The 20,561-nt window shown below is 43.1% G+C and overlaps 1 protein-coding gene across 3 annotated transcripts in view; it reads right to left on the reverse strand.

Moving 5' to 3' along the window:
- Window positions 1-20,561, reverse strand: part of CYTH1 (cytohesin 1) — a 110,961-nt gene that overhangs the window by 20,350 nt on the left and 70,050 nt on the right. For 2 of the 3 annotated variants that reach the window (XM_024234776.3, XM_002827900.6), the window contains exons 2-9: window positions 15,515-15,597; window positions 14,067-14,131; window positions 8,367-8,433; window positions 7,951-8,069; window positions 7,501-7,581; window positions 6,171-6,283; window positions 4,654-4,802; window positions 4,105-4,216 (exon numbers count right to left, since the gene is read on the reverse strand). In XM_024234776.3, coding sequence (XP_024090544.1) covers window positions 4,105-4,216; window positions 4,654-4,802; window positions 6,171-6,283; window positions 7,501-7,581; window positions 7,951-8,069; window positions 8,367-8,433; window positions 14,067-14,131; window positions 15,515-15,597 — 789 coding nt within the window. Of the gene's footprint in view, window positions 1-4,103; window positions 4,217-4,653; window positions 4,803-6,170; window positions 6,284-7,500; window positions 7,582-7,950; window positions 8,070-8,366; window positions 8,434-14,066; window positions 14,132-15,514; window positions 15,598-20,561 lie in introns of all 3 variants that reach the window. The other variant, XM_054535806.2, reaches the window with a different exon arrangement.

Raw genomic sequence — 20,561 nt, forward strand, 5'->3', positions numbered from 1 at the left:
AAGAAAATGTCCAACGTAGGTCCTGGCAGACAAGTAAAAGGACCACTGGACTTTCAGGCCAGTTTTTAGCACCTTGCTTGGATGCTGAACTCTAGGCGGGCTTACGTGACTGATCATTAATTGCCAAGATTCCAAATGACACAGATCTAGGTTACGCGAGGGAATTTGCTGTAAGCAAGCACGTGCCATCCACCTGCCTATCCTGTGCTGTATCAAGTAAATTGAGACTCTCTCCCTCCAGTGACTTGTAAGTTTCATGTGACCCCTTGCCACTGGTCCCTAAAGGTTAGATGGCATGAATTAAGAGAAAACCATAAATGGATACTATGACATGCATGTGGAAAACAGGAAAGCCTGGACAGAATTAAATAAGGAGGATAAAGAAGGCAAGGACTATATTCAGGATTGGAGCCAATTTGTTCTTAAAAAGGAACCCCCTCCACCAATTCAGAGTCTGAGAACTTTGGTCTTCCAGCCTGGCGGGCCATTGGTTGCCCACGGAGGCTCGGCACAAAGGGAACATCAACCCATGCTGACCTCCCATGCGCTCCATCACAGGACACTACCCGGGGAACCCTTGGGACATAGGAGATTATGGAAAAAGCGAGTCGGATGCTAAAAGAAACAAGATGGAAAGAAATCAAGGAGAAAAAGCAAAGCCAGAAGAAATTCTCTGCCTGCTTACAAAAGCTTGGTTATTATCCCTGGACAATTTGTTGCATTACAGAGACCTCTACCATAAAGCATCACTGTGGGCCCACGGGGAACATTTCCACGTGGAAAGAAAAGCAGACATGAAACAAGCAGACAGATCAATGCGCGCCTAGGACAGTCCCTGTGGAACTCACAGGACCACCTCCCACCGCACGGCTCCTCAGGCCTCCTGTGACCTCCCCGAGAGATCAAGGCCAGATGCCATCTTCCCCTACAGCTGAGAACAACCTGACAAGTCCCTGAAGCATCTGAGTAACTATGCATGTTTGGGGTTGTTCTTTTTAAGTGTAGCTACTGCTCAGGGAATGCTTAGGCACAAACCTGAGGTGTCTTGGGCTAAGAAAACATGTTTCCCCAAACCAGCAAATGGAGAGGAGACACCAAAAACATAACTAGGAGACCGATTCGGGGCTTTAACGAGGACTCGCTGAAAAAGCGAGGGAGCAAAACAAAACATAACAACAGAGCCGAGGCTGTAATACCCTTCTCTGATCCCCAGGAAACTAAACACGAGGACTTCAGGGAGGGTTTTTTGGTTTGGAGTTGTTTTTTTCACCTTCACTCGGTATCATTTTGAGTTTAGAAAACACCATTTCCCCTTTTCGTGCAAAGGCAAATGTCTTAAGTATCCTCTAATTTAATTCTTTCCCTAGTTTGCTTTTCCATCATGGTAAATCAGAAGCTTTCCATAGCTTTGGAAGTCAAGACTTTGTTCTCTCTGGAGTAAGTCTCAGCTTGAAAAAAGAAGAAAAAAGAAAGACTTCCTTCTCTTCTCCACGTCAGAGATTAACTTTCAATCAGGCTGATTAATGGATGTCAAATTGAATATCAAACATAGCGCATGTCTTAGCCAATAATTCCAAGTGAAAATGTCGTGGAAACTTCCTCTGCTTTTACAAACCCACTCTTAGTATGTTTTCTTGCATTACTGCATTCAGTAATGAATATAACATATACTCCTGCAAAAAGGAAAAAAGAAAATTGCTCCAAACCCCTGATCCTGACCAGTTCCCTAGGGACTGTACAATAAGTTAGAAGCAGCATTAACACTACCACCGGCAATTAAAAAACAAAATAACCAAAAATAACGAAATCAGAAAATGCTGCAGCAATGACAGTGGCCTAGCAGAGTGAGCGAGCAGGCTGAGGGTTACATACCTCCTGGAGTTTGGGGCAAGGAAAAGGAGAGCCAAAATCATGGAAACATACAAATGAGGGAGAAAAGAAAATTAAAACAAAGAAATTAAACCCGATTCCTTAATCTTAAAGTGCAATGTATCAGTCACATTCATGCCTGCCTGGGGAGAGAGCTGAACTAAAAACACTCAACAGGCAAATGATCCCACTACTGCCTGGCACGTGAATGAGGGGCTCTTACATGCCACGTCCCACCTCATCAAGGCAAGATTTGAGGCACTACTGGAAACCTGGCCCCAAAGATGCCACAAATCGGCTTTTACAAAGCCAATGTTTATCAGTATATCCAGAATCAGAGGAAAGAAAGCTAAAGTTATTTCAGGGAAAATTAGATGTCTTTCTTGAGACGGCTGTCACTTTTTAAAGTGTGTGTAAGAATGCACACACATATACCCATGAATACACATGTACTGATGTGTATACACAAGAATACACATTCTTATGGCTATATGCATACACAGACATATACACACAGCTACAGACGGCTGGAAGCCCTGCCTTCTGCAGCACATAAACACAAAGAGTGATACTAAGTGTGCTACAATGAAAACACAATACTCGGAGTCTAGAAGGATTTGATGGAGGTTTAGAAAAAGTAATGCAATGAGCTAAAACTGAGTCCCACACTTGGTTAAATTTTCTCTTTTTTAAAATATAAGATGCCTCATGAATTTGCATGTCATCCTGGTCTAAGAACCAAGATAATCTTTGTACTGTTCTAATTTTAGCATCTGGGCTGTCAAAGCTAACACTTAGTATTAGCATTTAAACAAATCTCGCTGGATGGGGAAGTAAATCCAAACTTGGACACACTTTAAACGTTGCCAGTAGGTTTTCTTTTAACTCCATCCACTTGGCAATAGGAATGTGGACGGGAAGGCTGCCTATGGGGTTAGTAATTTTAGAGCCTTAACTTCAAAGATTCTGCTGGCTTAAAGATATATAAAATGATGGCCAATTCAAGAGATATTTAAAACTGATCGGTGAAGTGGTGCTGTAAGGGGAATTTATGAATTAAGTCATTATGTATAAGCACAAGGACTTGGGATATGCCTTTAAAAGGAAATATAAAGTCTATTGCTATCTGACCTAGTCAGAAATAAAGGATTCCATTTTAGCCTCCCCAGATATGTCGGTAATGACCAAGAGAGTACTGACTTCTAATCACTGGGACGAGCAGTTGGGCTGGTATAGGATGGAACAGCCCCTGCTAATGTGAGAACCCAACTCATCAAAGGCTAAAGCAGAAGGCAACAGAGGAAAGTACCCTGTTAGTGTCCAAAAAAAAAAAAAAAGGGGACATCATTATGTCCGGAGAGTCTAGAGCTCTATGTTCTGAAACCATTAATAAAGTAAACACGTGGACATGAATGTGTATGAAAACCCTACTAATGTCTTTCCTATTGATTACCCTGTCACCTTCACGGCAAGACATGACCACAAATCTCAGCAATACAAGCTCATCACTTCTGGCAAAGGGAAGAGAAATGCATTTTCAGCTTTTCTAAATGAACAAAATAATTAATGTGGCTGATTCAGATTGAAAAGGAGGGGGAAAAAAAAAGAAAAAAAAAACCGCTGCCCAAGAATGAGTAAGAGTGCTGTGGATTGAGCTGCAGCCAAGGGCTCTAGGCTTGCCATGCACACTGCCTGTGGGAAGCCAGATGCAGAAGGAAGTGACGAGGCACTGGGGTGGGGGCAGGAGCGCCAGGTACAAATCTGTGTGATGGGAAGTAGAAAGATGGACAAGGTCGGCCACCCTCCCAGTGGTTATGGGGACAGGGAAGGCAAACGGACCAGGTGCTCAGGCAACTGCCTTGAAACAAAACCTGGTCAACCAATTCAAGAGTAAAAATGTGGAGCACAAACACATGTGGGCAATATTTATGGTGGAGTAAAGTCTGTCCCCAGTAGTCTCTGTGTCCCATGGGGGCAATGACTATGAAGTCACTTCCTTTTTGGAAGCGGACCTTTGTTAGAACAGAACTCATACCAAAGTCTCTCTGGAGTCCTCTATAAGCCACCCCCTTTCCTACATGGTGTGTGTGTGTCCATGAATGTGTGTGAACATGCATGCGCGTGCCCACACACACACGCACATACACACACGCATGCACACACACACACGCACGCACACACAGCCTTTCTTCCTAAGTCTCAGCTTTAGGAGCCCTAACTCAGAGATGCACTTACCGAGTTTCAATAGCCAGCCTTCTCGGTCTGGGTTGAAGAAAGTGTGAGTGAGGTCATTCCCGTCATCTTCTGGGATTTTAAAGGGTTCATTTTTAATGCTCTCATAGAGATTCTGGGATAAAAGATGACAATTTATGTCTCTGATTCTAGAAATATTTTTTCCTCCTCTCCTTTCTCTTCATTCATTCCACAAGCATTCATCATGTGCCTATAGTAAGCCAAGCCTGCTAGGTGCTGAGACTAGAAGATTATGACCATTTCTGCTTTCAGGCAGCTCACAGTGACAAAATAAATAAGACTTCCCAATTAGGAAAATAAAGAAGCAGCCTGACTTCTATTCAAGCTTTTAGTTTCATGTTTACAAACCACTGTCCCCTCCCTGATTCCATAGCTGGGCCTCACTACCACTTTCTTATTCACATGGTTAAATAAACTAAAAGAGAAGACCCGTGATAAATTGTTATGTTTTTTCTTCCTTCCTACAAAAGATGATCCTGTTCCCAGTGAACTCTTTCTTGACTTGAATGAAGACAATTCTTCCTTGCTTACCCGGAGTAGCTCCTCCGGCAGGTCTCCCCCATCATTGATGCCTCGGTTCATGGCAATGAACCTCTCCACAGTGGGCTTATCTTTGACATTGGGGTTGTGCAGACTGGTGTTCAACATGATGATGGCAAAGGAGAGGACGTAACAAGTATCTAAAGATGAGAGAAAAGCAAAGGGGAGCTGTTGCATGCTCAGATGATCAGAAACATCCCACCCGCAAGAGCAAGAGATACCAGATGAAATCAGGAATAAAAAACCATGTTCTCGGCCAGGCGCAGTGGCTTACGCCTGTAATCCCTACACTTTGGGAGGCCAAGGCAGGCAGATCATGAGGTCAGGAGTTCAAGCCTAGCCTGACCAACATGGTGAAAACCCGTCTCTACTAAAATACAAAAATTAGCCGGGCGTGGCGGCACGCGCCTGTAATCCCAGCGACTTGGGAGGCTGAGGCAGGAGAATTGGTTGAACCTGGGAGGCGGAGCTTGCAGTGAGCCGAGATAGTGCCACTGCACTCCAGCCTGGGTGACAGAGTGAGACTCCATCTCAAAAAAAAAGACAAAAAAAGAAAAAAAAAAAAACCCATGTTCTCAAAAGAATGAGATGAATCCACATGTATGGGTACACTGTAGGGCACACTGCTGTCTGAAAGGAGCAAGGCACGAAAAAGTATATAAAGTATTCAAGACTTAAAGCTGTTTATTTTTTCAGATTGGAAAGGAGAATACACACACTGTAGAAACTCTGAAAAACACAATGTGTTTAAAAAAAAAATGACCTATAATGACCCATAATCCCACTATCTAGCAATAATTTATTTTGCTTTATTTCCTCTACATAAATACGTCTATGTATAACTCATCACATATTTATCTCACGAACATATACTGTACCAAAACTGGAAACAAATACATACTTTTTTTTTGCTAATCTTAATATCATTCTCCTATGTCAATAAAAAGTCTTTGTAACAATATGGGTTTCTTTAGTTTTTGTTTTTTGTTTTGAGACAGGGTCTCACTCTGTCACCCAGGCTGGAGTACTGTGGTGCAATCATAGCTCACTGCATAACTCTTGGGCTCAAGAGATCCTCCTGCCTCAGCCTCACAAACAGGCGGGACTACAGGCACAAGCCACCACACCTGGCTAATTTTTAAAAATTTTTTTGGAGACAGGGTCTCACAATGTTGCCCAGACTGGTCTCAAACTCCTGGCCTCAAGCAATGCTCTCACCTCGGCCTCCCACCCAAGGTGCTGACATGACAAGGGTGAGCCACTGCATGCAGCTAAAACATGGTTTTTAATAGTTGTGTATTTCGTAGTTCAGAGGTACCATAATTTAAATTCACAGTGCCTTACTGTCAGACTTTTGGGTTATTTCCAACATTTTACTATTATAACTATCATTGAGTAAATGTTCCTAGGCATGAATCTCAGCCCTTTTGTTTTAGAAATTATCTGGTGCCAAGAAAATAATACAGTGTAAATGCCCATCATAAACTAGGATGAATGATCGTATTTACCCGTGGACTGGAACACGCCATTATTGCACTGACAATATCGCTGGGCAAACGCCTCCATCATCCGGTCGATCTTCTGGGCCTCTCCGGGTAGCCGGAAGCTCCACAGGAACTGCCTGAGTGGGTAAAGACAGAGTGTTCCAGAACTTGGGGAGGCAATTTATTTCTCTATGAATTGTTAAACTGCCAATGATTTTTTTTTCTTTTTTTTTGAGATGGAGTCTTACTCTGTCACCCAGGCTGGAGTGCAGTGGCATGATCTTGGCTCACTGCAACCTCTGCCTGCCGGGTTCAGGCAATCTTCTGCCTCAGCCTCCTGAGTAGCCGGGACTACAGGCGTACGCCACCATGCCCGGCTAATTTTTTTTATTTTTAGTAGAGATGGGGTTTCACCATGCTGGCCAGGCTGGTCTCGAACTCCTGGCCTCAAGTGATCCACCCGCCTCAGCCTCCCAAAGTGCTGGGAGTACAGGTGTAAGCCACGGCGCCTGACCACTGCCAATGATTTTTTAACATTAAAGTGCAAAGGGAGCCCTGCTGGGCTTCAGCCTTCTGTTACTGTAACTCTGAACAGATGCAAAGTTGCCATCCACACCACTGTTACCTTAATCAAAAGTAAAATTTTTCTTAGGAAAAAGTGAAAAATTAGGAGGGAAACAATTCCTACTGAGGAGTGGTTTCCCTCCTCAGAATAATATACAAGACTGAAGCATAGATAATGCTCATTTTAAACAAACGCTATTTCCGGAAAACAATATGGGTGGCAGAAAAAGAGAAGATTGTCTTGTCAAAGCATTAACAATTGATCCCTTTAAGTCAAAGAAAGACCCACAGCTGACAGGTTTAATTGTGGATTATTTCCATCCAGCTAAATGATAGCACAAAAGATGAGGTCATTATTTACACCTACAGCAGTGAAAATACAGAATGACAGTTTCTTAAAAGGCACGAGGTAACAGATTTAATAAAAAAATTACGGTGTACTTTTTTCTTTCCAAAATGAAATGTATAGCTACTTATTCCAGGGCAAGAAATTAAAGGATTTTCTAAACTGAAAAATTTCAAAATTTAAGTATTCATCAATTTCTAAAACCTCAAATGTAAGACTCAAGGAAGAGTGTTACAGAATCTGCCTCCAGAACGTAACAGAATTGAATTCCCCTTGACCATCCAGTCATTTCCAGTCAGAGACCAATAGATTTCTTCCCTCCAAAATACTTCAAAATCATACCCAAAGATATAATTTCAATAAAATGCCCCCCCTCAGGACAGACTCATGATCAACGGCTGGCCTCCCACTCCTTCCAAAGGGGCTCACCTCAAGAATACTCACCGTAGTGCCTGGACGAGATTAAGATCAGTGAACTCATGCAGCTCCACAAATGCATGAAGAACCTGGATATTAAACTCATCTCTATCAAGAAAAGACAAAAAATGGAAGAGAAAGCAGGAGTCAGGCACCAACACTGAGAATCTCCAGCCAGGCCATGTCTCCTACACTGCGTCCTGTGGTCCTGTGCTTCCTGCCCAGACAGCCACTTGCGCACACTGTCAGCAAGAAGACTGGCTAGCTCTGCTGACTGGCTGTAAAAGCAAGATGTCCCCATGACCCCCGTAAAAGACCCATCACTATTACCCAGAAAAGCCTCCCCTCAACTCCAGTGTGGCTACAGATGCTTTAAGGCAAAAACCCCTCCAAGAACTTCAGAGTATTTGGGAGTTTGTTTCTTTGTGTCGTTCCTGAACAGCCTTCCCAAGCATTCGCATATCCCCAAGGCCTTACCTCTCCCCTAGGTAGTCGCCGATGGCTGTCTTGTTGAGCCCTTCGCCTTTATATAAGAACTGGGCGATGTCTTCACAAGTGTTCTTCAGCAGGTCGTTCTCTATTAAGAACTGGATCCCCTAGAAAAAGACAACAAAGACGCCAATGATGCTTTGCTGGGAAACAGTTGAAAAGAAGGGGAAAAGGCACAGGAAGAAATGGGTGTGGGTGCACTGGAATATTTAATAAATACTTGCTAAGTGACCTATAAAGCCGGGGAGTCACAGTTTAGGAACAAGGGCTTAGCGCATAACATTTGCTCTACAAAACGGCAACATGAACCGTAACGCTTGGAAAAAAACGTTTTTAGGGTCTATCTGAGCACTATAAAAAAACCCCATCTAATATGGACCACTACCCGCTTCTTTCTCACTTACCTTTTTAGGGTCCATATTAAATTTTTTCCTGCCCATGGCTACCTGTTTGTTCCTCTGCATGTTTTTCCTGTAAAACAACCATCACAGCCATGTTAGTACTTCAGGCCACTGGAAAGCTTGAAAGACTAATATCATTTCCACTGATTTACACAGGTTTTTCAAAGATTTATCCAGGAAAGCAACAGGCATAATCTGGTGGAACTATGAAAGGCCAGCTGAAACCTGAAGCCTGAACCTGGCTCCAAGCTCCAAGCTCATTTGCTCCTTCTACCCTGGGACAGAGGTTTTCTTTCTTTTTTTTTTTTTGAGACAGGGTCTCTCTCTATCTGAAGGCTGAAGTGCAGTGGTGCTATCTCGGCTCATTGCAACCTCTGCCTCCTGGGCTCAAGTGATCCTCCCACCTCAGCCTCCCAAGTAGCTGGGACCACAGGCGCATGCCACCATGCTCACTGTGTTGCCCAGGCTGGTCTCAAACTCTTGGGCTCAAACGATCCGCCTGCCTCAGCCTCCCAAAGTGCTGGGATTACAGGCATAAGCCACTGTACCCAGCCAGTTTTCTTTTTTAACATGATTTTTTAAAAAACTTTATCAGGGTAGGCCGGGCGTGGTGGCTCATGCCTGTAATCCCAGCACTTTGGGAGGCCGAGGTGGGTGGATCACAAGGTCAGGAGTTCAAGACCAGCCCAGCCAACATGGTGAAACCCTGTCTCTACTAAAAATACAAAAATTAGCCGGGCATGGTGGTGGGCGCCTGTAATCCCAGCTACTCGAGAGGCTGAGGCAGGAGAATCACTTGAATTTGGGAGTTGGAGGTTGGAGTGAGTGGAGATCCACGACTGCACTCCAGCCTGGGTGACAGAGTGAGACTCCGTCTCAAAAAAAACAAAAACAAAAACAAAACAAAACAAAACAAAAAAACTTTATCAGGGTATAATTTACTTATAATATTCCTACTATAGGTACATATTTGAATTTTTAGTATACTTACTAAGTTGTGCAACATCACCATAATCTAGTTTTAGAACATTTTCATCCCCCCTACAGAATTCCTCACACCTTTTTACAGTTAATCCTTACTTCTACCTCCATCCCCAGGCAACTATTAATCCACTGTCTGTCTCCACAGATTTGCCTATTCTGGACATATCATACAAACAGAATCATAAAATATGTGGATTTTCAGATCTGGCTTCTTTCATTAGCATAATGTTGTCAAGGTCATGGTGCTGCAGTGTGGGCCAGTACTACACGCTTTCTTTCTTGCTGCTGGGTCATCTTTCATGGTATGGATAAACCACATCTGTGTATCCATTCACCAGATGATGGACACTTAGGCTGTTTACAGTTTGGGACAATTATGCAGAAGGCTGCTATCAGCATTTGCGTATACGTCTTTACACACAAAGATATATACGCAACGAAACATGGACACATGTTTTCATTTTCCTTGGGTGGATACCCAGGGGTGGACACTGCTGGGTCATATGGTACATCTATATTTAACTTTTTAAGAAGTTGCTAAATAATAGGCAGTTTTCTTGACTGTATCACAATGAAAAATGCAGATTCACAGACCATGCTTCTCAAAGTCTGGTCCACCAACCAGCAGCCTTGGGAGCCTATCAGACATGAAGACGCTCCACGCGTTTATACATACGCATCACCTGGGGCCTCATCAAAACAGATTCTGACTCTATGTCTGAAAAGGGGCCTGTTCTTCTGTATGTTTAACATGATCCCACGTGTGGAGTCTGAGTAGCAAGGCCCTGGACCGGCTGAGTAACTCAGAAGTACAAGGGGCAGAACCTAGGAATTTGAATTTTTAAAACCTCCTGCAGTAATTCTGGTATGCACCCAAATTTAAGAACCACTGCCATCAATGTCAATAGTAATTTTATAATCTCCGAGAGCAAAAAAGGTGCTCGGAAATAAAATCATAAAATGTTATTGCCTTGAAGAACACATGTATTCTCTAGCTAAATCCATGGAGGGAAGAAAATATTCCTAAGTGTTTTGAGGGTTGGTGTTTTTTGTTTTTTTTTGTTTTTGTTACAGGCAGGGTCTTGCTGTGTCACCCAGGCTGGAGTACAGTGGTGTGACTGTGGCTCACCGCAACCTTTAACTCCTGAGCTCAAGTGATCCTCCGGCCTCAGCCTCCTGAGTAACTAGGACTACAAGCAGATACCACCACCACTGGCTACTTTTTAAAATATTTTGTAGAGACAGGGTCTTGCTATGTAACCCAGGCTGGTCTTAAAACTCCTGGCCTCAGGCTATCCTCCCACCTCGGCCTCCCAAATGCTGGGATTCTAGGCGTGAGCCGTCGCATCCAGGCTGTTGTGACCTTTTGAAAGGAACACCTGAAAACTGTGAGTAGTATCAGAACTTCCAGGTGTAAGATAATCTGGGATCCCCTGTCAACAGCTGCCTTAGGAAACAAAGTCACAGGGGAAACACCATTTAATTTCAACAAGAATGAAGGGTTATGACCAGGTATCTAGAAATTCCTATTTAACTAAAATGATTCTCTAATCATCTTTTTCTAAATTCAGGAAGATTACTTTGATCAGTATTTCCAAACAAATACCACAAGGAAAGGCCTGTTTCATGGTTTCCAGTGTAAGTGGTGAGGCAGCATCAGAGGTGCCCACAGAAGCAAGGGGTGAAACTCCTGGGAACGCTCAGCTTCCCGACCTCAGTCCAGCCCTCACCAAAGGCTTTTCCTGCAGCCACCAGAACGCACACTCCCAGATCTCTGTCAGTCACAGTCTGTGCCACATGACTGCCTGGGACACACACCAGAGATGGCTCCCTAATTTCATTAGCTACCCAGCTCACTTCTCCATCTGCCCCACTTGGAGCCCCTATAGCTCTAGGCCCCAGGCAGCTACTTCTCTAAGAGGCTTTCCCCAGTCTACACAGGTCTGACACCCCAGTAAGGTGTCCAAAGCAAAACAGCTTACTGCTACTGGATCACCTTAGTTAACTGATGTGTATACATTTCAGAAAGTGAAATCCTGTACTACATGAGTATATTATTTCTGCTTGATTAAATAGTATTTAGGATCATTCCTACAAAATGCTGGCATCAGGTCGTTGATGAGAAACATGAATTCTCTCCTGTAAGAAAGTCCGAGCAAATGTAATGCCTGCTTGAGAAACAAATGCAGGGTGAGCCTGAGTACCGGTGTGGATGGATCCTCAGGGATTTGCAGAATCACTTCCCTCTTGGCGCTTTCGATACTGGAAAACCATTTTAAGTTCCAGATTAAAAAATAATAATAACCTAAAGACCACTTCCTGACTCACAACTTCAGATACAGTTCATGAGTTACAAGTCTTCCCAAACTCACTGGCTGAGTACTTTGGATGCACTCACATTCCTGGTGTCTGCATTTCCTTGCTGTTCTATGGTAACTGACAGAGAATTAATCAAGAGAAAAACAAAGGGCACACTGAATTCTGAATATGTGTGTGCAGACACCAGAATATACAGAAAGGAAACATACCAAAATATGAATCCTGATTATCTCTGGGATAAGTGTTTATGAGAAATTTGTTTTTTATACTTTTCTGTATTTTACGTTTTCTGCAGTAAAGGTGTATTATCTTTATAAGCAGAAAAAAGCCATTTTTTTACATTTTTAAGATAGAGGTAAAATTTACGTTTAACAAAATGCACACATCTTAAGTGTACAGTTCAATTTGTTTTAATGAGTGCATATACCCTTGAAGCACCACTCAGATTAATACAGAATATTCCTGTCATCCCTGTAAGTTCCCTATGGCGCTTCCTAGTCAACCCCACCCCACACCACCCCAGCAACCACCTCGGAGGCAGCCACTGTTATGATTTCTGCTAGCACAGCTTAGTTTGTGTGTTCTAGACGCTCGTGCATGGAAGCACATGGTGCCCACAGTTTCTTTCACTCATCACAATGTTTGTGAGATTCATCCGTGCAGCTGCACGCTAGCAGTTCATTCCTTCACACTGCTGAGTAATAGTCTATTACCTCGACCTGTTTATCCAGTCACCTGCTGGCAGCCATCCAGGGTATTTCCAGCTTTTGGTTATTTTATATAAGAATGCTATAGATATTCTTGTACAAGTCTTTGTATGGACATGTTTTCATTTCTCTTAAGTAACTAGGAGTTGAATTGTTGATGAAACTGCCAAACTTCTCTCCCAAATGGTTATACCATTTTATTCTCACCAGCACTTGTCAACATGAGGTACCATCAGTCTTTTTAATTCTAGCCATCCTAGGGGATGTGAAGTACCGTTTCATGGTAGTTTTAAATTACGTCCCCTACAACTAATGATGTTAAGCATTTCTCTGTGTCTACTACACATACGGCTTCTTTTGTAAAGTGTCCAAGTTTTTTGCCCATTTTTTTATTTGGGCTGCCTTTCTATCATATATTCTAGATACGAGTCCTTTTTCAGATATATTTGTTGCAAATATTTACTTCTAATCTGTTCCCTGTTCATTTCTTTTAACAGTTTTTAATAGTTTTATCTTTTATAAAAGCGGAAGTTTTAAATTTTTATGAACCCCAACGTATCCGTTTCATTTAAGCTACGAGTGTTTAAAATGGAAAGAGGGGAAACTAATCCAAAATACCAAATGGACAATACAGAGACTGGCCGTGGTGAGCTGGCTGCCTTCTGTGGAGGACTCAGCCTCACTACACCCTGAAGGCACTGCCCACAGGAGTCTAAAACAACAAATCAAACAGTCCTACGAAGCCAGACAGGAAGACTTAGGCTTAGAAAAATACAGACATGTAGTGAATTGGAAACAGCTCATTTATTGCATTAAGCAGTCAGAAAACGGTCTGGGAACCCCATTCAAAACTAAACTCTCAAAGTCACTAACATTTCATGTAAATAAAAGAAAAAAAAAGCAGAGTCCTTGTCCTTTTATACTACCATTGCATTTCTACATTTTCTTCCCTTAACCATTAGGAAGGTGCAAATAAGCTCACGATTATCCTCAGACATGACTGGGCACTCCAGCCCTTTGAAATCGTATCAGCAGCATTCACTAAGCTTTTCCTTTATACAAAGGAAAAACAGAAACTTTAAAATGCACACACACAGTGGACAACAGAGGGGAGTAATTCACATAAAAATTTAGGAGCAGTTTAAGACTCTCTGAGACCTTTGAAGTTCTCCAGTTCAATTTTTTTTTTTTCTTTTGAGATGGAGTCTCACTCTGTCACCAGGCTGGAGTGCAGTGGCGTGATCTCAGCTCACTGCAACCTCCACCTCCCGGGTTCAAGCAATTCTCCTGCCTCAGACTCCCAAGTAGCTGGGACTACAGGTGTGCACCACCACGCCCGTCTAATTTTTGTATTTTTGGTAGAGACAGGGTTTCACCATGTTGGCCAGGATGGTCTCGATCTCTTGACCTCGTGATCCACCCGCCTCGGCCTCCCAAAGTGCTGGGATTACAGCTGTGAGCCACTGTACCCGGCCTCCAGTTCAATTTTTTAAACAATGGAAGAAGCTCCTATGTTCAGGAGGCCTTGCGGTGAAGGATGGAAGGCAGAAATTATGGGTGTGTATGTGCTTGCTAGAACTAGAAAGACACAAAGCTGACTTTTTCCTTCAATGTGCCACATAAGCATAATTAAGGCCTGGGTGCTTTAAGAAATTACAACCACAAAAGTCACCTGGCAGCAGGGCAGACTCACCTTTCCTCTGTGGATCCCAGGTTTTCAATTTCATTAGCTACTTCTGCTATCTCATCCTTCAGCCTCTATAAAACAGACAGTCCAGGGTCAGCAGGAAAGGCAGATGCAGATCAAATTAAAACTTCTAAAATCTCACATAACTCCCTCCAACCAAAAACAAAATAAAGCAAAATGAAACAAAATATGACAAAAATGCAAAAAAGTAAATTAGGAAAATTCATCTGTTTCAGAAATATTTATTGAGTGCCTACCAAATAGTGAGCATTCCAGAAAATACCAAGGTAGAAAAGGATACAGCCTCTGACCTCAAAGAGTTTACGGTCTAGGAAAGTTTATAAGCATATATGCTATGTGAAAAACAAAAACTGGCTGCCTCATCACAATCTTTCAGAACAAGTCTGCAGCTTACTAAACACAAGTGTGCCAGAAAATTCAGAGGACAGTCTCCTACCCAAAGCCCAGGCTGCAGAGCCTGCAATAGCTGTGCCAGGGCAACACTGCCACCAAGCGGCTGGCAAAGGGAATGTCTGATCAAATCGGCTGTGCATCCACACCCACCCTCCTCATTCCAGTACACTGTTGGTCAGAATGGATGGGCTCTCACGGGGAAGCGGGGCTTAAATGGAGAGCTGCTCAGCTGTCTCACGATCTACCAGTGAAGCAGGAATCAAAGGATCAGGGAGAACTATCAAAATATACTTAAATCAACTCCGGAGCAAGTCAAGTCTTTCCTCATTTTGCTACTCTGGGCAACAGGATTCCCTCCTTAACCCCACTCCTAATGTTTTACGAAGAATTCTAAAAGAATAACATTTGCTGCCTTAGGGCGAAAATAATCCAACTATTGGCTTCTAGACTTATTTCCTACAAGCTTGATAGTTACGAAAAGGAACTTGGAAAAATTGTAAAATTGCTATCACTAAGTACATCTATAGGGACCAGAAATTATGCTGTCTTTTATGCTAAGTCCTTCCAACTGTGTAGCAGGTGTTTTCACAATCTGACAGATGAAGAAACTGAAGTTCAAGGAACCGGAACTCTCTTGTCTCAAATCATTCAGCCAGTAAGCGGCAGAGCCAGAGCCAGGGCCAGGGCGTGGGCCGAGCTTCGCCTGAAACCCACGTTCTCATTTCCTCTCCTCATCCACTCTGCTCCGCAAGGGCAAACACAGCAGAGAGGACTACTCAGGAGACAGGAGTCCTGCGGGGTATCTCCAGCTCCGACAACCGACCAACTGGGTGAACCTGGACAAACCACTGAACCTCTGACATTCCATCTGCTCAGCTGTAGAGGAAAGGTGATTATCAACACCTACGCTTTGTGCAGAGCTGTAGTGACGGCAGGTCAAAAGTGTCTTGAGGAGACACTCTGCAAAGGACACCCTTTTATACAAATGGAACTATCACTGTGGTTCTTACGTTGGTGAAACCACCATGCCACTCTCCTACCTGAATGTCAGCCAGCAGCTCCTGTTTTCTCCGTCGGATGTTCTCCAGTTCTTGACGCTCCTCTGCTGTCAGGTCACTGGGAACTACAAAAATGGAGGGCAATGTTACAAGAAAGCTTTTATCTCGCCAAAAATCAAGGAAGATCCAGAGGCCACAAAAGGAGAAGGATATCAAGAAAGAAACTAGAAATCAGTTTCAGAAATGACTGAGTGATAGAAATAGTTACAGCTCCAATTCTTATCAGATTTTCTAAAGAAAGGAAGGCCCTTAAATCACACAGAAAAGCTCTGAGAAAGAAACTCTTGGAAGGAAAAACAAGAGAGAAGAGATTACTGAAGGTTAAATTAGGTTGGCTATGAATGGAAAAGGAGGAATATTAGCTGAGTGCCTGGCCATTTTCATCCCTTCCAGCTGGGAGACTTCAGGCTGACATTTAATTAATCTCTCTAGGCCTCAGCTCCCTCATGGTCAAAAACAAAGCCTCCAAGATGGAAAGATGTCCAGAGCCCCCTGAGGTGGGGAGCGGAGGCAAGAGGCAAAGCGACATGTACGAACAATTGTGTGCCATCTCTGGGAGGGGTTTGGAGAAAGAGACTAGGTATGCACTGAGAAATAAAAAAAGTCTAAAATACACCTAAAATCAGTGCTTAACTCTGGGAACTGGGATTATGGGACTTTCTCTTTCTGCTTCATACCTTTCTTCATTGTTTCGATGTTTTACAATGTGCTCTTATCATCAGAACAAAGTTACTTAATTCCCAGATCACAGCTCTCACCACAAAATACTTCTGCAATCCTCCAATGGCTCAGTCTCCCCCATCTGTACTAACAGGAGATTTGGACAGACACCCTCTAAACGCCCCTTCATGCATGCTATGGGAAACCATGTGGGCAAATGAGAAGAAGAAGCATTAGAATCAAACAAACCAGGTTCAAATCCTAGCTCCAATCTACCAAATATCAAATTAGGTCACTTCAGACACGTTATGTAACCTATTTGGGTCACATTTCATCATCAATAAAGTGGCCCCACCATCACCCACTTGGTAAGGCTGCTGTGAGAATGATGTAGAGTAATTAAAGGTGCTGAGCAGAAGCTCAGAAGTGTTGGCTCTTGTTCCCTCCACGGCACAGCAAAGAGCACCCACACTCTCAAGGGTAGGGGTGATTTGAGGGTCCTTCTATCCTTCAGTGGGTGCCTATGTAAGCCTGAGCTGCACTGTACCATATGGTGGCCAGGAGCCTCATGTGACATTAACCACTTGAAATATGACCACCCAGTTTGAGATGTGCTATAGGTATAAAATATACACCTCGGCCGGGCACAGTGGCTCACGCCTGTAATCCCAACACTTTGAGAGGCCGGGGCGGGCAGATCACGAGGTCAGGAGACCGAGACCATCCTGGCTAACATGGTGAAACCCCGTCTCTACTAAAAATACAAAAAATTAGCCAGGCGTGGTGGCAGGTGCCTGTAGTCCCAGCTACTCGGGAGGCTGAGGCAGGAGAATGGCGTAAACCCAGGAGGTGGAGGTTGCAGTGAGCCGAGCTCACGCCACTGCCCTCCAGCCTGGGAGACAGTACAAGACTCCAACTCAAAAAAAAAAATAAATAAATAAAAAATAATAATAATAAATACATATATATATATATACACACACACCAGACTTTCTATAAAAACAAAGGAAAACTACTTTTTAATAATATTTTATATTGATTGCACATTGATATAACAATGAAATGTATTATTTGAATTGATCTCAAAGGAACTGGTATGAAATACAAGCACGTCTGTGGCTCATATTGTATTTCTAGACAGCACAGAGTTGGAATAACATCTCTGCTCGAGAGCACAGTTAGGACACACACACTTTCCTTCTGCCCATGGCACTAAAACTGAATCTACTACATTCAGAGAGCAGTTACTTTCCCCAAATATTTCATAAAAATCACAACAAGAGGGTAGAAACAATAGACTACAGTGAAGCCTACAGAGTGGGTTAATTAGCTACATTAGAAAAGCCGACTTTTCCTTTTTTTTTTTTTAACCAGTTTTTCCCCATCCTTCTCTAAAAAAGTGTTTTTTAAACATCTCAAAATCCAAAATAAGAAAAGCATTTTAGTCCAGGCCTGGTAGCTCACGCCTGTAATCCCAGCACTTTGGGAGGCCAAAGCGGGCAGACTGCTTGAGCCCATTGGGACCAGCCTGGACAACATGGTGAAACTCTGTCTTTACTAAAAAAAAATACAAAAATTAGCTGGGCATGGTGGCATATGCCTGTAGTTCCAGCTACTCGGGGGGCTGACGTAGAAGGATTGCTTGAGCCTGGGGTGCGGAGGTTGCAGTGAGCCAAGATCACACCACTGCACTCCAGCCTGGGCAACAGAGCCAGACAAAAAAGAAGGAAAGAAGGGAGGGAGGGAGGGAGGGAGGGAAGGAGGAAGGAGAGAGAGACAGAAAGAGAGAGAGAGAGAAAGAGAAAGAAAGAAAGAGAAAGAGAAAGAAACAGAAAGAGAAAAAGAAAAGAAATGCATTTTGCATCATGACCCAATCTCCACCATACATAAAAGTATCAAAAATAATACCTCACCATGTCTGTTATTTCACTGTGAGCTTTCTTAACAGTGGTTTAGTCCAGTAAACTGATTTTATGGCTGCATGCAGTGGCTCACACCTGTAATCTCAGCACTTTGGGAGGCCAAGGTGAGTAGATCACCTGAGGTCAGGAGTTCAAGACCAGCCTGGCCAACATGGTGAAACCCCGTCTCTACCAAAAATACAAAAAAAATTAGCCAGGCATGGTGGCAGGTGCCTGTAATCCCAGCTACTCGGGAGGCTGAGGCAGAAGAATCGCTTGAAGCTGGGAGGTGAAGGTTGCAGTGAGCTGAGATCGTGCCATTGCACTTCAGCCTAGGCAACAAGAGTACAACTCTGTCTCAAAAATAATAATAATAATAATAAATAAAAAATAATTATTTCATAATCAATTAGGTAATTGTATAATTACCTAATATACTGAGTCTTGTGGTTTGAAAAACACTCTTCCTTTAGAGTCTGGAAGAGATAGCCACTCTGAAGATCCCAACAGACCAACTAAATCCAACCCAGGTCATCTTCACAAGAGTGGGCCTTAAACTGCATCCCTGAGAACTCAAGGGTGATCACTCAGGTGTGTGTATTGGAGGATGGAGCCTTAAATAAGTTCACCTACACACCTGCTCTCCAGTCCCATTCCTGTGTCAAGACCCAGGTCTCCAGCTCAGCAATCCATCAGCATTATGTGGATTCTAACCCTGCACCCTTGCCAAACCCACCACCCCAAATGTTTCTTCCCAGGCTGAACAGTTCTCCCAACATTAAAAAAAATATATATATATATTAAAATGGCTGCTTCAGGAAAAAGTTAAGACAAATAAGTGAGCTCTGGTTAAAGCAAAAGCCGTTTTGAAAAACAACATCAACTCTACTGATACGTACATCAACTCTACTGATGCGTTTCTAGAGAAACGCATGCCTAAAGCAGTTCATTCCAATTTTTCTGTGCTTCCCAGACCAGAAAAATTTCTAGTCCAAGTAGAAGACCTCTTTAAGAAATTAATTTCTTCAGGTTCTAGAAGATACATATTCATTCCAATATAACATGGTTTTGAAATTAAGGCAACATTCATCTTTTAAAAACAGCTGCTCCGCAAGAGGCTCAATGATTGGGATTTGATTTTGAAGCTACAGAGCTGGCTTAATCAGATCATCAATGTATTCTACCCAACAGAAGCAAGACTAAATCCAAGGTCCATAAAATGAGGCTGATGAAAAACAGAGCAATCGTATAAAAGAAATTCCTATCTCAAGACTACTATATACCCTGAGAAGCCAACTTTTATCATTCTAAGCTGGAAACTCTAAATCGTTGCTTTCTTTTCAGAATCTGAGCACGCAATCATTCTGAGTTTCATATTCACACATGACAATTTTTCTGGACGGACACAATCTAGCTTCTGTATTACAAATTCAAAATGCCCTTCTAGTCCTTTACCTTCCAAGATATTATTTTTAAAATAGTAAAGGAATAGGCCAGGCGCGGTGGCCCACACCTGTAATCCTAGCACTCTGGGAGGCTGAGAAGGGTGGATCACGTGAGGTCAGGAGTTCAAGACGAGCTTGACCAACAAGGTGAAACCCCGTCTCTACTAAAAATACAAAAAGTAGCTGGGCGTGGTGGTACACACCTGTAATCCCAGCTACTTGGGAGGCTGAGACAGGAGAATCGCTTGAACCCCAGAGGCGGAGGTTGCAGTGAGCCAAGATGGCGACATTGCACTCCAGCCTGGGCAACAGAGCAGGACTCCATCTCAAAAAAATTAAAAAATTTTAAAAAAATAGTAAAGGAATAAAAAAATCCATAAACCTACAATATCAAAGAGTACACAGAGAAGGGCCATCAGAAGAGATTTCAACAAATTTCCAGAACAGAGAAAGGAAAGAAACAGTGCTAAGTGCTAATATCTTCCAGAATAAAAACTCCACAAAGGCAGGGACACTGTATGCCTTGTACACTGTTGTGTTTGTGGCACCCAGCACAGGGCCTAGCACACTAAGGATTTAACACACACACACACACAAACACACACACACAAACGAAGCCAGCTTTCTCATGAGCAGACAAGCGTGGAGCTGGTGTCCAGGGTAAAGCCTCCATAGGTGGACAGCGGAGACATAAGAGGACCCTACCCCCAAGCAGGCTCTGGCCCACTCGCCCTGAAGCCAAGCCTCCCTGCCCACAAGGCCCAGCCACGCACAGAGCTTCCGCTTAACACATCTACTGCTTCACTCTTACACTTACAGAGATAACCACATCTATGCCAGGAGTGAGAAAGGACAAGACAGGGAACAGAAAACTCACCCTAGAGCAAACAGAGATAATTAGGGGGAAAAAAGAAAGAAAAAAAAAAAACCTTTAAAAGAACAGAAAACTTTGGAAAAGGGACAATTACAGAAAAAGAATACAGCCTTGCAAATTAAACATACTTTTGTCCCCCACATCAAAAA

This window comes from Pongo abelii, chromosome 19, assembly GCF_028885655.2.
Source record: "Pongo abelii isolate AG06213 chromosome 19, NHGRI_mPonAbe1-v2.0_pri, whole genome shotgun sequence".
Taxonomy (NCBI): Eukaryota; Metazoa; Chordata; class Mammalia; order Primates; family Hominidae; genus Pongo; species Pongo abelii.